Here is a 17,323-nt window from a genome sequence, read left to right on the forward strand (position 1 = left end):
CAAGTGTACTGCATGGCTGATTTCACAGATGTTCAGTAACTGTAGGGAAGGCTCTTTCTTACATGATCTTAGCCTACTTTTCAGCTTCCCCAACTCCAGTATCCTGCAAACCAGTTCTCTTTAGGAAGCAAACAGTTAAGATTCAGAAAATTTCCTTCTTTGCTTCATAGTGCCTGCTTATCGGCATTTGAGAGGAAAGCTGCTGCCTTTTGCCAGATCCAGCATCTTCAGTGGGCTTTTCTTGCCACTGTTTTCTATTCTATGATGGCCTAACTGTACACACTACATATTTTGGTGACATTAAGTGGGCAGAGCCAGTGTCCTACCATTAGTGGCTGGTACTGAGCTGAAAATCATGGTACCACCATGCATATAGAACCACATCATGTAGAAAACTCCCTTGCCTACAATTTTGGAGTACAGACATTTTTAAGACCTTAAGACCTTTTAAAAAGTTAAGTAGTTGATACTTAACAAAATAACCACTCACGGAATGACCACCTGCTTAAATAGAATCTGACCATTGTCTGGCTTCAGCACACATGCCATACTTTGTATCCACGTATCATCAATGGAATCAAAGAGACTTTATAAGTCTATAGGCACAAGGATGACTGGGGGGTGGGTTGTGGGATATGACAACAGTAAAGGTGTGCTCATGTTAAATTTGGGCTCAGCTGGTGGCTGTGCCCAGTGGAAGAGGCAACCTAAGAAGCCAGGATCTTGGCTAATCCCTCTCAGGTTCTGGTGAAGCACAGAAGGGTGGAAAAGAGAGCAGGAAGGAAGGAAGGAAGCAGTGATGTTTCACAGATACAGGAGCCTTGAGATAGATGAGGGGGCCGGGAAGTTTGTGTGGGGGGAGTAAAAGTTCCAGTCTCCATCCCCAGAGCCAAGGGGGGAAGGGCAGGAGCACAGGACCAGTTCACAGATGGCAGATGGAATTATTTTCCTCTATAGGTGTGCCTGAAACGGAGGCTCAAACCAGGTCTTTATAAATCCGACTTGCGTTGGTAATTGCTGCAGGTCCGTTTGGGATTTTCTTCTGTGAGGCCTGGACAGCCTCCCTGCTACTCTGGTCTCTGCAAGCTGGAAAGGGCCCAAAGGCCTGGAAACACACTCCTTAGTGGCCAGGGGAGCTGGTCTTTATAGGACCTGTTTTGTCATAAAATCAGACGTTCAGCAAAAATAATGATGGCTGCAATTTACCTGCAATTTACTTCTCCCTATTAAGCACTTGACCTCTGGTGCAGCTTTTAACCCTCAGGACATTCCAGCAGGGTCAATCCTCTGTGTCTAGATCCTCTGTCTGTGTCTTCTGCAGACGAGGACATCTGAAGCTCCACAAGAGGATTCTTCAGCTACTGGTGTCAGGGTGCCTCCGAGCCTGTTGGCTCTGAATGACACTTCCAGACGGTGCTGCCTCATCACCATTTCCTACAGTCCCTTTGTTTACCTTGTTTACTTATGTAATGTGGTCCAGACAGGGCCTGCCTTGAATCTGGAAGAGAGCTTAGAACGTAAAAGCCAAAGATCCAAACCCTGCCCTGCTCCTTTGGAATCAGTATCCCCAAATAAGAATCTGTTTTGAAATTGTTCTTACCCTGCCTCCCCATCCTGCCCTAGGATGTCCCCTCCCTCTTTTGCACATTCATTGATCACAGAACAAGTCTCACTTTTACAGATAAGCCCCCACGTTCGGAATGCAAAGTTTTTTCCTTAAAGAAACCACGTTTCAGGGCGCCTGGGTGGCTCAGTGGTTTAAGCTGCTGCCTTCGGCTCAGGTCATGATCTCAGGGTCCTGGGATCGAGTCCGCATCGGGCTCTCTGCTCAGCAGGGAGCCTGCTTCTCTCTCTCTCTCTCTGCCTGCCTCTCCATCAACTTGTGATCTCTCTCTGTCAAATAAATAAATAAAATCTTTTTTAAAAAAAAGAAACCACGTTTCAGTGGCAGAGCTCCAGTTCAATTCACAGAAGCCTCTTTTGCTCATAATGCACTGAAAGGATAGGATGTGATTTGAGGGGTGGTAGTCAGATCCCATATGTAATGACACTGAGACTTTGGGGCAGTTTAGCTCCAGCTCAGATATTAGAGCTCTGTCCAGTTAGTGTTTGGATCTACACGTGGAACTTCACCGGGTCCCTGACGGGTTATACCGGGTTAGCACTTGCTCCTTCCAGAAGCATTTTTTAAAGTTTTGTTATTTTTGACAATAATAGCATTTTTTGAATTTCTTCTGAAGCATATCAGCACCATTTTCCTTGCGCAGATGAAAAAACTAATCTGCCTTGCCCTTCCTGTCCCATCCTCCCCCAACAAACCCAACATCTGGCTTAAACATGTTGTTTAATTCTTTCCAGAAAGAGACAGAGGGAAGGTAGGAAGGGAGTTTTCCTCCCGTATACCTTTTTGGTCGCGAGTTCACTGTCGTTTCTGTTCTGGGTGGGGTGACGTGCCTGAGTAACATAAATACACCACAGATAGGAAGCAGTTGGCCTCTGGCCATGCAGCTGGATTATCCAGACAGCCTTCACAGTTTTCAGTGCAACACGTTATCCCCCTGCCTGGTGTCAAATAGCCAGATGCCTTAGTAAATGCTGGCTTGTTGGGGTTGTGGCCAGACTAGATGGGGCGGGGGGTTCTGTTCCCCTGGCTCCCAACACACACACCCCATCGCAGAGGAATCAGCACTCTTGGGAAGGGACATAGGAGGAATTAGGGCAAGAAAGAGGATGTGGCAGACTGCAAGCAAAGACCAAAATTAGCAGCCCCTGTAGTCTAGAAGCCAAGGGGTGGGGTATTTTTTTAAAAACGCCGGTGTCTGAATACCTTTTGGAAGTAAGTTTATGGCACCAACATAAGTCATGCAAACTTCCCTTTTTCATGTCTGCTTACTCCCCTCAAAGGAGGGGAGAACAGCAGACAGCTGCAGCACATAAAAAGTAAAAAGTATGTTCTAACAAGAGTTGTGTAGTTTCAGTTACTCACCTTGACCATTTCCTATGGGGATGAACCCTTCGTACACTCACAGAAGATCTGAGAAAGCTGAGTGTTTCATACTGGAGAGTTACAAATCCTGGGGGCCCTTAGATTTTCTATAATGAATAGGACGTGGTGAGGGTTGGGGGGGAATATATTCTCAACTTGTTTGTATATAACTGATGTAAACAAATGTTACCAGATGTTCCTAATCTCTGTGATCTAAAGGAATATGGGTTTGAATCATGAGATGAATGGATTAATGATAGAAACCATGTGATTATTACATTTAGTTTTCTTATTAATGAAATCTTTATCCTATGTCAACTACACTCTTGTGGCTCATAAGCAAATGAGTATTGAATGCTTTATTTTTTCTCAGATTTAGTTAGCTACAAATAACTTTTTTAAAACCTTTCTATAAATTTCATGCATGTAACCCATTCATTCCACAGCCTACCATATATAAAACAGTGCTGTAGGTTCTAGGGATGTAGCAGTGAACAAAAAGGGCAAAGGCCCTGGTTCTCTGGATTTTACAATCTAGTTGGGAAAAGTGGGCAAACAAATAGGGCAAATGTTGTTTTAGTAGCATGTAGAAAGATAAAGAAGGATGAGAAGATTTAAGAGGATTGGCAGGTACTACTTTATGTAAAGTGGACAGAGAGTCTTCTCCGATGAAATAACCTTGGGCAGAGACCTGAAGGAAATAAAGAAATGAGCTGTTAGTGTGGAGGAAGGAGGAGGGGATAGCAAGTGCAAAGGCCCTGAGGTCATAGTGTGCTTGATGTGGAAGACAGGGGCAAAGGGACTGAAGTAGAATGAGCAAGGAGGAGAATGATAAGTGCTTGAGTTTCATTTTTACTCAGAGTAACATAGGAAGCTCATTGGATGGCTTGTTTGAGTAGAATCATAATCTGACTCACCTTTCTATTTTCTTAGAAAGTTGGGCGGGTGTGGAAGTAGGAAGTCCAGTTAGGAGGTGGTTGCAGTAGTCTGAGAGGTGATGGCAGCTAGGATCAGGGCAGTGACAATGGAGGTAGTAAAAAGTGGATTCTGGCTATATTTTGAAGGGAAAACCAGTTGGATAAAAAAGGTATTGAGAATTAAGAGTTCATTCTGAAACATTAATTGAGATGCCTACCAGAAACCTAAGGAGAGAAATCACATAGGCAGTTGATTTTACGGATCTGAACCTTAGGGAAAGGGTCTGGGCAGACATGTGAATTTGGGCACTGTTAGCACCTAGAAGAATTTTAAGTGGCGTCGTTGACCCCGACTTGGGTTATGGATGGTTTAGCCGTAGTTAAGGGAGGAGAGGCAGAACTGGTACAGAGTCATAGGCATGCTAGTGGGCATGGGTGCAAGGTCCCTTCTGACTTTCCTATCTTCCCAGGGAAATTAAAGCAAACTCATCCATCATTTGAGAGGGACAGGGTAGGTGGACCCATGAAATAATCCTCTTGGGAACAGATCAGGGAAATGGAGCAGTCTATGCCCACTTGAGATTAATGACTTTAAAACTAGACCTATGAACAGAGTCCTACTCAACAGCCTGGGTAGGGCATGAAGTTAAGGAGGTGGTAGAATTCCACCAGGATTGGGGTTTCACCGGGCATTACAGTGGAGAAAGAGAGGGCAGCATGTTAAGTTTTTGTATAAAAACGTGTTGCAGTAGACTATGGAACTTGAGTAGTGAATCAAGTGAGAACATAAAGGGGAGAGGGGAAGGAATCAGCATGATAGATGGTTGGTCCCATTGGGGTGAAGACTTGGAGGAATGTGGAGGGAGTGAGCTGCAAAGATGGGAAGTGGCAGCTGGAGAGCAGGCTGCGTAAAATTGAGGTTAAGGAGGTGGTGCAGATATCAGTAATGACAAGGCCACAGGTATGACCTAGGCCGGGATACCTAAGGTTGGATGTAAGACAAGGGCATTGGGGAAGAGTTCCAGAAACTGAGAGGCCAAGGAATTGTACGGATAGTCTGTGTGAATAAGGAGATTACCAAGAATCACAGCAGGGGTCATTGTAAGAGATGGAGGACAGTGGGCCTATATGCCACTGTCTTCCAGGAATGAGGGAAGGGCTGCATCCCAGAGTTCTGTAGTAGGTTGAAGAGGAGGGTGGTGGCGGCATGTTCAGACTTGGGAAACCAGAGAAACCAGAGGGCTGCAGGAGAGAGACAGCGGCCTGGTGTCAGTGGGCCCCGGAAGCCCAGCCCCAGAGCACATTTCCATGCGGGCTCAGAAAGTGAGGAACTTCTGGAAAGGCCCTGGAGCAGTCAAAATCATTGAGACAGAAAGTAGAAGAGTGATTGCAGGGGCTGGGCAGAGGGGAGAACGGTGAGGGGGTTTAGTGTTTCACGGTATGGAGTTGTGGCCTAGGAATATGGAAAAAAAAAGTCCTGGAGATGGATGGTGGGGAGAGTTGTAGAGCCGTGGCCGCGTACTTCATGAAGGCAAAGAATTGTACAGTTAAAATGGTATGTGTTACTCCGTATTTTACCGTTTTCAAAATGAAAGGAATGATCTGAAGAAGGGATGTGGAAATAAGCGGGAGCGGGTTGGGGGGTAGTAGATATTGAGCCACAGGGAGTCATGGGAAATCTGGGTGAGTGCGGTGAGCAGGGGCGGAGGGCAGAGGGACGGTGTCTAAATGATCTCTGGTGGACTGGAGATGGCAGTGGCCAGGCTCTGGCTGGCGTTGGGGGTAGGGGGGTGGTGGTGTCTTCCCTGAGTCCCAAGGAAAGGGGACTCTACATCTTTGTTTCTCTAGAATCTGGCACAGTGCCTGGCATGTAGAAGATGTGAATATATGTTTGAATGAGTAAAAAATGAATTCTATCCAAAGAAAGAAAACAGCAAATGAGAATTTAAATGGCCTTGCTGAAAAACCCAAATACGTTTCCCCAAAAGCGATGAAGAATGAAAAGAACTAGAGATGGTCTCTGGAGAAGAAAGAGGATTTTTGGCAAATGTGCAAGAGAACTTATTGCGAAATTGAAGTTTAGACTGGAAAAAATAAAATCATAAACAGAAGGCTACGCATGTGTAAAGGGTATTAGAACTGAAATCTTTTCCCACCTAGATACACGATTGCATTGTGAATTTGCAATTTGGAAAGGAATTATCCTGTTCTTATGCTAAGTCAGAAGATGATTAGCTTTATAAAATGTTAAGCCTAAGTCATTCATTGTAAACTAAGTTTTTAAGGGTTGAAACTATAATATCCTCTTAAATTCGTAGGTTTGTCTTTCTTATTTGGTGATAATAAATTGAAGCAATTAGGTCATTCATTTTGTTATTAAAACTTACACCCAGAAACTAGAGTGTTAATGCCTATATACATCTCCAGAGACTCTCAAATATTTTTAAATTACTGGGTGTCTTTTTAAAAATATACTTTCGCAGTATATTTAGTTTAAGTGTTTTTTGTCAACCCCCCCCCCCCCCGCAGATTTGAGAAAGGCCACATTTTAAGGCTACCACCAGGCATCGATTTTTCTCTTGATGAGTCCAGAACAGTGCCGGCCGGTGTTCATCTTGTATTGCGAAATGTGTCCTGCAGCTACCAGACCATTGTCATGCCCCGTTCTTCTTGTTGTTGTCGTTTTAGTGACAGCTATATTGTGCGTGTCAAGGCTGTGGTTATGACCAGAGATGACTCCAGCGGGGGATGGTTCCCACAGGAAGGAGGCGGGATCAGTCGCGTGGGGGTCTGTAAGGTCATGCACCCCGAAGGCAATGGACGAAGCGGCTTTCTCATCCATGGTGAACGCCAGAAGGACAAACTGGTAATAGCAGACACTCAACACACGGTTAAATCAGCGACAACCGATTTCTTTATTGCTTCATCGAAAGCCCTCTTCTCATAGGTTTGGTGGTGGTGGTTGTTGTTGTTGTTTTTCCCTCCCCTGATTTCTCTGACTTCAAACTGTTGTGAAAGCTTCAGAAGTTAGACCTCTGGAGCTGATGCCACATGCAGAACGTCACCCTGGCTTTCCAGCGAAGGCACTTCTACCACACACCAGACACCGCAGGTGCTTAGAAGTCGTGTGTTTGGCTGTCTTGTTGGCGTCTTTGCTTAACTGAGCTGTCTTTCTGTCCCTGTAACAAGATCTTCAAAACAAGAATGTGTTCTTTGTTATGAATCACACAGTAGTGAGCTGTGAGGTCGGGCTTTTTTTTTTTTTTTTTTAATAATGTAGGGTTTGTTCATAAAGCATGCCATCAAGGTTTGGATGGTTAAAAAGTCAAATGCAAAGGCAGAATGTCACCTGACATGTGGTTACTTATAACTACTCTTCATCTAAAAGGTAGTGTAGCTTTTGTTTCAGACACTGATGAAAAGAAAACCTGTTTGGAAAAAGTAGTGGTATCACACATCTATAATAATTGTGCATGCTTATTAAATATGTATTTTGGAGAGTGGAGCATTTGTAGTTCATAACATACAGTTCCATGAAGGACCTTGGATGTCCAGTTCTGAGTTAGGAAGGAATCTATGATACGGAGGAAAATTCAATGTTCCAACCTGTTTTTAATTAGTGGCCTTGAACCCGGAAGAACATTGCTCCTATCTGTCCTATTTGATCATGGAGTGTATACTCAAAAGCCATCCGTTCTTCAGAATGTGCAGGATCATATGGGATCTCAACAGAGAACATACAGAGACACCGCAGAGAATGTCGGTGTTACATTTGAAATCCTAACAGCAAGTGTGTCTGTTGAGTTTTATGAGTTAAATGTACAAATTTACTCTTCTTTTATAGCCACTAATTACTGTTTAAAAAAAGTTACCAAACAGATAAGACAGAACAATTTGTAAATGTTATATATAGATTAATAGAAATGCTATTTTCACACTTGATTCATTTTGAAAAATGCAGTGAATGAAAGTTTAAAGGGAGAACATAGCTCATTTTAAGAAGGGTGTCCATTCAGGAAATTCCCTACATATTGATCCAATAATTAAAACATTCTTATTTACAAGATAATCACAATACAGGCAGTGTAACCACACTACCAATAAAAAGTAAAATAACTACCATTCAGCTGATGTCTGCCATGTGCTAAATAGAGTGCTAACCCTTACAGTAGCCTGTGTAATTATAACTGAAAAAAATGAAGATTCAGAAAGACTCCTTGTTCTCAGTGACCCATCTTAAGGGCCTGGAACTAGTATTTGATACCCTGTCACTCTGACCCTAAAACTGAGCCAAAGTCACATGTGTGCAACTGCCCTTAGTCCTTTGGTGTAGTTTTTTCCCACAGGTGTGTATTTTTATTTTTCCATAGCACCCGATCAGAGCTTATCAACAATGTTGCATCTCATTTGCTTTGCCTTAACATTCTCATAAGAAATTTTCCTAATTGCTGGTATCAGGTTGATAGAACATTGTTTATTTGATCTCCTTAGGGTTAATTATAAATATTAAGGTACTTTCCCACCCTCCCCCACCACCTCATATGACCTACTTACATTTTTCACACTTACTATTTTCTTGGAAGAATTTAGGGGGTCAAATTTTTATGACTTTGGATTCTTATACAAAGAACCGCTGCCAGTATGTATGAGAATTTCTTTTAACACATGGTGACGGGGGGGGTCATATATTTAAGTCTCTACCAATTTGACAGAGTAACAGTGGTATCATGTTATTGAGTACTTAATGGTATCATTGTTTTTCTGTTTGTTAAGCAGCTATAACTATGAATTATCTGTCAGTGTCCTTTGCTTATTTATCTGTTGGGGGCCTTATTTTTCTCCTTGCTATGTGTGCCATCTTATATAAGAAAGATATTAATCTTCATCTGCTTTATTTACTGCAAATACCCTTATAATTTGTTGCTTCCCTTTTTATTTTAGTGTTAGTTTTCTAGCAAAAATTATGATAGAATTTTTTTCACTTGTTCCCTTTTTATTTTTATTATTACTTTTGTGTTAGCAGATTATCTTGCCTGAGCAGTTAAATCTTTTTAGATCTCTTTTTTTCTTGGTATTTTCATGGTCTGTCGTAGACTATGTCAACCTAACATTGTCTTTAGATTCTCTGATCCAGCCCCTTCATTTTAGAAATACATTTATAAACTTGTATCTCACCATGGACTTATACATAATAATTGGAAACTTTTACCATTTTGGTCAGGGCACTTTATGCAAAAGACCTCAGCTAAATTCCTGTAACATTCTGAAGGAGGAAGATACTTTTATCTCCACTTCGCAGTGGGGAAACTCAGTGCTCCAAGAAGCGATCCATTTCCTCCATGTAGGCACGTGGTCAGTAGCAGAGCCAGCATTGGAAACCATTTCACTGTGAGGCCAAAACCTGGTCCCCGCACACTAACTCTGCCAGGTAATAGGGCAGTCCTGGTTGTGGACGAGCTTCTGTTATTTGTTGCTATTGCACAAGGATTGTGTGCCTCATCCTCTCTTCACCTCCCCCCCAAAACCCATCATGTGTCTCAGTCACCCCATTTCTCTTCCTGTCCCCTCTAAATTCTCGTGACTCTACACTTCTAGACTTTTGTATGCCCTCAAACTGAAATCAAACACCCGTATACCCATTTGTGCTTCCCCATCTCTCCACCCCTCACACTCTGGGAAATTCTAGACTCTTCTTCTCGGTGGTACTTAACCCCAATCCCCCCTACCCTGTCCCACAATACACATACACACACCGTTTAGAGATGCTGTGACTCCTCCTCGGACCTCCAAGCTTTCGTAACACAGCACTCCTGCCCCACTGGAGGGTATGGACCCTCGTAGGGAGCCTGCAGATGGGGTAGGTTGTTGAAGGACCCCCTCTCACAAGTGGTAAAATGGTGAGGAGAGGGTGGAGGTCATTTTTGGATGGATGATATCAGAGTTCCTAGTATTCCAATTAGGACAAGAAATGCTTTTTCTGATAGAAAACTAGTGTTACCACTAGTTTTTCCAGTGTAGTACAGTTCCAGAATTTAGCACATTGGTTCTTGTTACTATTTGAATTATATGTTGAAGCCTGTGAATAGAGTTACCATTGTTTCCATGGGAAAAGTCTGTTCCAGACATTCAATCAGAAATTGTTATTTAGATATTTTTTTTTAAGTTGGGGACGATGAAGTTTTCCTGAGAAATTATATGTAAATGTAAAATGTCTGAGTTGAATCGTTTTAGATAAACTAGAGACGTTTACTCCTTAAATCCCATGAGAAACCACCCTACGAAGATGAACCCCATGCTCTAAAAGGTTGGTCATTCCTTGCGTTGTACATGGGCAGGTCTGTGAGCATACGTGCCCGCTTGTGGGAGTTCCAACGGCTAACGCTCTTTGAACGGCAATTTGTCAGGGCATTCATTTTAAGTGTACATACATTTTAACGTGTCGGTTTCATATTTAAACCCCATCCTGTAGTGATAGACTTGCACACAAAGACTTAAGGAAAGCAGTGGTTTTCAAACATTTTTGGTCTCAGGATTCCTTTACACTCTAAAAATGTATTGAGGATTGCAAAAGGCTTTTCGTTTTGTGAGTTATAGCTACTTATTTTTACCATATTGGAAATTAAAACTGAAATTTAAAAAATTATTTATGACAAGTCACCATATGATATTTTCCCGAACAAAAATAATTGGAGAAAATAGAACCATTGCTTTATATTTTTGCGAATCTCTTTAATATCTGGCTTAATAGAAAAATAACTGGATTCTAATATCTCCTCCTGCTTTCAAGCTGTTGCAGTTTGTTGTTTTGGTTGAAGTATATGAGGAGAATCCAGCTTCACACAGATAAGTAGTTCAAAAGGGGAGAAAAATATTAATAGACTTTTCAGGTAAATGTAGATGTGCTTGGATACCCCACCAAAACTCCGCTTGTAGTAGTTTCTGAAATGTGCGATCCAAATCCACATGAATGAACTTTGCGTACCCTGTTACGTTAAAATCCGCTGGCTTATCTTTCACCTTGAGTGGACCTTTTACTCATTCCTAATTTTTTTTAACATCATGTCATTTGAAAAAGAATGGCTTACTGAGTTCAGCAGATCTTGCAAACGTTGATACATTTAATCCTGCAGTGTCAAAAAAAATCACATTTCTTAACCTCACCACTAATATCATTAGAAAAGTTAAGTATTGGGAAGCTATCCAATATTCTGATTTCACTGGAAAGATCAGATTTTATTATTGGCAGCAAATACCTCCAGTTGTTTTCCTTGAAGTGACAGGCTTACTGTGTTCATTTTCAAGAAAGTATCTGCCAAATCCTGGGTCCGAATAACTATAGTCCATCTGCTGGTGGTTCTTTCAAGTGAGCCTGGTGATCTGCGGAAAAGGCAGTCCGTTCAAGTCACAACTGAAACAGTTGCACGAGTACTTTTCCTTGAGACAGTCGTCATTCTTCCCATATGCAGCAGAAGTGGACAGGCTGTGAGAAGTGCCCCTCCCTCTCCGTCTGTGCGTTTGACATTTGACATTTGATACTATGACATTTCTTCATAATACTTAAGCCAGAGCAACGTAGGAGAGTAGATTGAAGGCAAAAGCAGATAGGAGAGTCCCGTTCTATGCACATCCCACTGCAGCACATGGGATCAAAGCTCTGTGTTCAAGGGGCAAGACTTAATACTTGTTAACTGCTTCCTCGAGGACAGTCTGACCTAAAACTGGCCTTTTCTGCATGGCCTTTGTGGCAGTGACGAAGCCAGTGATTTGTGTGGACGTTGGTGCCGCTGCACTGCCTCTGTGCGTGAACAGCACACAGCACCAAGGTTTTCCTCGCTGTGCCTTGTGCACCCTCACCAGGAAGGGCAACACAAGGAAAAGGCAAAACCTGCAAAACAAAAATAGTTTGTTTTGTTTTGTTTTTTTAAGATTTTATTTGTTCATTTAAGAGAGAGCAAGAGTGAGTGAGAGAGGAGAGGCAGAGGCAGAGGGAGACGGAGACTCGACTCCCCACGGAACGGGGAGCCAGACCCAGGGCTCAATCCCAGGATCCCGAGATCATGACCTGAGCCAAAGGCGGCCACCTAACCGACAGGTGCCCCTATGTGAAAATTGTTTTGCCACCCTGGATCCCATGAAGTGAGGAGGGGGTAAGTGGGAGGGCTCCAAGAGCTCGCAAAACAAAATTTGAGTACATGTATAAAGATGTTCGTTGCAGCACTGTCTCTAAAAGCGACTGATCAGAAATCACCTGCGCCCATCAGTGTGGAAAATGGCTGAGTAATTCTAACGTATCCATACTGAGCCATGAAATGAAACTTCTTCCTTTCCTGTATCTGTCTCTAAAATGTGTTCTCAAGGAAAATAAAAGGCAAATTGCGAGCCAGTAATAGGTGTGGCCACATTTAAAAACACTCACACAGAATCTTAGGTGCGTATATAAGGAAGCCGCAGGAAGGGACCTGGCTCTGTGTCCCCCGTCCTGACAGCAGCTGACTCTGGAAGTGAAGAAGCATTGAGAGTGGGGAAGGACAGATGAGCCAGAGTGAATCCTTCATGTATTTGTGTAGATTTACTTAAATCTTTGAAAATACGCATTTCTGGTATAGATTCTTTTAAAGCTCCCAATGAGAACATTTAATGACCTTTTTTTTTTCCCATGCATTTCATTTAAAAAGGTAATCTGTTTAAAGCCTTTCTCAAGGTTTAAGTTAAGCCAGACTTCACTAGAGTGTTTATACCTGTGAAGATGAAAACACCTGAACTTTCTCATTGTTGTCATTAAACCTAGATATGTAGTGATGTTATTTTGTTTAACAGGACATAAAGAGATGGTACTGAGCCCTTTTCCCTCACTTATTTTAGGTAGCTGAACTTTTCTAAGAATTTTATAACTTCTCTAAGAAAACTTGCTACTGGGAGAATCTTAAACGTGGAAAACATCAACCAAAGACTAATTTTTTTCATCCTAAAAACGTGGAGAGGGGCACCTGATGGTTCAGTCCATAGTGCATGAGACTCTTGATCTCGGGGTCATGAGTTCAAGCCCCTACGTTGGAGTAAAGTTGACTTTCAAAAAATATGGAGAAACTGGAAGTCTTTGTTTTTATAAATAGTTTATTTTGAGGCTTTGAATTGAGACTATTAAATTCTAAAATAGATAACATTTGTTAGTTAAAGCCTTGGTTATTTGGATTTCCCCAATTTGGAATGGGGCTGGGCTGACATTTAATCATTGCACTATTCTTAGAGAAAAATGGCCATAATAAGCAATTTAATCATAAATAGAACTGTGCGAGGAGACCGTTGTCTTCTTTCAATATAACGGGATAAAGTTAGCTGCTGCGGACCTCCATTTGCTATACCAGTGTGACTAGTACACTCCTCTGTTTATTAAGTCAGACCATTTATTAGGCAGCACTTAATTTCTGTTTGCTTAGATGCACTCTTGAAACTTCTATGCATTTAAAGTTCTCTGATTTGAACTTACACTGACTTAGGGAGGGCTTTACTCTTGCCCTTCGCTTAGTCTAAAATTAATAAGATCTTATTCTGTTAAATGTGGAGCTTTGCCAGAACAAGGTGGAAGCTATTAAAACTTAGCAGAATGATCTTGGTATAGCTAATGAAGCCATAGGAATGAATATGGTCGCTATTTTGGAGTTTTTTATGAATAAAGAAGGACGTCTACATTCACATGAGGGCAGTGCTGCTTTGATGGCATAATCTTAGATCCTGGTATCTTTGTCACCAACAACACTGTGCTGGCCATACCGTTATTTTGTAATGTATCTTGGTCTTCTGCAGCCTGGTTAGGGACACAGGGCTAACGCACATGAAACTGTTAGAAAATACTGTGAAATCAAGTACCAAATTGTGAAGGTCGCAGTAAGAATGGGAGTGAAAGTAGAATGTGATGGTGGGAATATCCTGGGAAATTAGTATGACCTTGTTAAGTTTCTCATTCAGTGTTTTCCAAGCATGTTGATATCCTTATTATTTCCATTTTAAAGATGAAAAGATCAAGGGTCTGAAACAATCAGCTCCAAGTCACAGTTTAGTAAAAGGCACTTCTGGGACTAGATCACTAAAAGCTTGGAGATTGTTTGCATAATCCAGATAAAAGTTTAATAGACTAGGGTGGGAGCAACTGAAATGAGGTGGATCTAGAAGATGTTGAAGCAAACATGGACCTGGTGGTCGATAATACAGGTTAGGGGGAAAGCACCAGGGACAGAGACAACCACAGAGATTTTGAGCTGGGAGCATGAACAGAGAAGGGTTGGCATTGCTAGATGTGGGAAATTGGCAGAAATTTCAGAACAGGTTAGTTAATTTTTTCAACATGTTGCATGTGCGGTCTCTGGGAAATAGCCATCAGGACAGAAGAGAGAAGGTTGAGAGCCATTAGAACAAAGGCCCTGACATAGTAGCAGTAAAGCTGAAACAGAGCAAAGCCCCAAGACCTGGACCATCAGCATAGAAACCACCCTCACCCTACCCCCACGGCCCCTTCCCCATCAGGGGCAGGAGGAATCAAAATGACTGAGAACCAGGATGGTTAAGTACAGTGAGGGGGCGCCTGGGTGGCTCAGTGGGTTAAAGCCTCTGCCTTCCGGCTCAGGTCATGATCCCAGGGTCCTGGGATCGAGCCCCACATTGGGCTCTCTGCTCAGCGGGGAGCCTGCTCCCCCCCACAACCCCGCTTGCCTCTCCCGTAACTCGAGATCTCTGTCAAACAAATAAATAACTAAATAAATAAATCTTAAAAAAAAAAAAAAAAGTACAGTGAAGATCACCAAAGGCCAGCACGGCAGGGTCAACAAAGAGCAATGGTCCATGAGGCAAACAAAGGCTTCCTTTAAGTTGGAGAGACTCATAGATACAAGAAGGCAGGGATGGAGGGTTTTCATTAGTTGCCATTAATGATGCATGTTTCCTGGTTAGGATTTTGGCAACCAGACACCATCCCGACTCCTTCACAAGTAACCAGCCTCTGTGTTTCAATCCTTCAGGTGGTATTGGAATGCTATGTAAGAAAGGACTTGGTCTACACCAAAGCCAACCCAACCTTTCATCATTGGAAGGTCGACAATAGGAAGTTTGGACTTACTTTCCAAAGCCCGGCTGATGCTCGAGCCTTTGACAGGGGAGTGAGGAAAGCAATCGAGGACCTTATAGAAGGTATCACGTCTTGTCACTGTGCTCTTAGGGAGACAGTGGGAATGTTCCGAGGCCTTTTTTATTCCAGTTGTCTGCCATCCTGTATTTGTGGTTTACCAAGTGACAATGCAGGGGAAAAGGAGATAGGTTTCAGAGTACGGGGTGATCCCAGTTGGTTTTTAGACTCTGCTCCGAAAAGGTAAGTTCTGGACTTCATGTCAGTGACTTTTTGACAGAGTTAACCTTTCCCTAACTGTTGAAATGGCTTTGGTGTGATCCATGTTGACTTAGAAATGGGAGAGTGACTCTAATAGGCCCTAAAGGTGCCAGGCCTTCCCACTGCCTTCCTGTAATGAGAGCCCAGGGTGTTTGCACGGAAAGGGAAGGGGATCTCCTGGAGCCCTGGTTGGGGTTAGGCCTTAAGTCTGTGGGTGAGTGGGTAGGAGACATTGGGTTGCATTTGACCACGACCTGAAAGGCTCTTGCGCATTCCATTCTCATAGGCTTTTCTAGGGTCCACACAGGCAAACGCACAAGTTCTCGACACATTCAGTTATCCATTCGGAGAGTTAAAGGTGCCACAGCCCGGGCCCTATTAGAAAAGAAAGAATCAAGCAAGGCATGTGTAAGCCAAATTCAGAATTTGGGGAGACTGATTAATAAGAATGGGTTACTGCATTTGTTTAAGAATTAAAGTGTTCTGAAGTCCTTTTCTTCTTTGTGGATTTGGGGGAGAGCAGAAAGCAAATCTTATTAAGAAAACTTGCTCAACGTCAGTAGTGAGACAATTCGAGCTAGAACATGAGTCTGTTCGCTAGAACCATGTGATGTCCAAAAGGATAGTAAACACCAGTGTTCACATTATGGGTCTGACCTAAGGTGGCAAATGTTTAAAATGTTATCATACATAGCTTTTAAATAATTACAAAGAAAATAGCTCTTATTGATAGAATTGTGCTGTATGTCCATATAGTCACTGAAGCTGAACACAAATGTGACTTAAAATTTTCTCTGTATATTATCTACCTAGCTGTTTTCTGTCAAATTTTCCTCAAACATCAGTTGACTAGAAATATTGAACTAGCTGAGGAAACTCCTGAAAGATTGGTAGTAATTGAGCAGAGGACTTTTTTTTTTTCTCCTCCAATCCCTCATAGAAATTTAAACAGTTCTCATTCCTTTCTGTGCAGTTCTCTTAATTTCAGTTTTATGGAATAGCAAAATATTTTCTAAATGCACATTTTTAAAGATCTAACCAAGAAAAGGAGATGGAGAAGAAATTTCCCTGTTAGTATACCTAGATCACTTACGCAGATTTAAATATGTGTTTCCTTTTGACCATTAACATCATCTTTTAAGATGGGCCGTCCAGTATCGGGTACTGTTAGGGGAAAAGGAAGAAGTTACGTGGATGTGCATACCAGAAGGAAGAAAGAGATGAACACGTAAATAAATCAAACCCTACGTGCCCAAATCATTCCATAATGGAATAAACTGGGTTTTCGGGCATGAGCCCAAATTTTGGCCTGCAGAAATGGAAACCTCACTGGTGCCCCAACATTGCGAGAGAAAACCTCTCTGCATGGGTGTCAGCTTAGAAGGCAGCTCCCCCAATCTGGGTTTTTTGAGTCTAGTGTCTGCATTTCAGAACAAGAGGTGACCATGCAAGCCATTTCGTCAAACCCTCTTGTTGGCAGATGAAAAGATGGGGAAAGTAAGTCCAGTTTACATGGAGATTGTGGTGGGTTCCCCTTGGGGTGCCACTGGCAGAGGCTGCCTGAGGTGCGCGTGCTTGCGAGCTATGGGCAGCACCCCCCCGCCATCCTCTCTGAGGTGCCGCTCTGGGTGCTGCTTCTCTAGTTTTCCAGGCAGAAGTTTGAAGGATTGAGAACAACAGTAGACAGATTTAATTTAGGGAACAACATCCTAGCTAGAGTCCGTTGAAGAGGAATAAATTAAAAACATTTAATTCCCAGGTTATATATTTCTGTTGATGACTCACATTCAAAAGAAATGGAATGTGGTTTTGTTAAAATATATTTTTTAAATGATTGACTTTGACTTATCATCTTTGGAAATGCGTCTTACTACTTTTTTTTTTTTTTTTTAATCTTTTTAGGCTCAACCACATCATCTTCCACCATCCATAATGAAGCAGAGCTTGGCGATGATGATGTCTTCACAGTAAGCTCCCTTTGCCCTTTGCTTTCCAGATTAGTTAGTGAATAATCGGAGAGAGGCTCTAAGGGTGTAGGAGACA

The 17,323-nt window shown here is 42.4% G+C and overlaps 1 protein-coding gene across 2 annotated transcripts in view; it reads left to right on the forward strand.

The window, feature by feature from the left end:
- Positions 1-17,323, forward strand: part of SPRED2 (sprouty related EVH1 domain containing 2) — a 112,202-nt gene that overhangs the window by 78,372 nt on the left and 16,507 nt on the right. For both annotated transcript variants that reach the window (XM_032873767.1, XM_032873768.1), the window contains exons 2-4: positions 6,592-6,769; positions 14,916-15,084; positions 17,183-17,247. In XM_032873767.1, coding sequence (XP_032729658.1) covers positions 6,592-6,769; positions 14,916-15,084; positions 17,183-17,247 — 412 coding nt within the window. The remainder of the gene's footprint in view (positions 1-6,591; positions 6,770-14,915; positions 15,085-17,182; positions 17,248-17,323) is intronic.

Source organism: Lontra canadensis, unplaced genomic scaffold (assembly GCF_010015895.1).
Source record: "Lontra canadensis isolate GAN:19392208 unplaced genomic scaffold, GSC_riverotter_1.0 scaffold50, whole genome shotgun sequence".
NCBI classification, from domain to species: Eukaryota; Metazoa; Chordata; class Mammalia; order Carnivora; family Mustelidae; genus Lontra; species Lontra canadensis.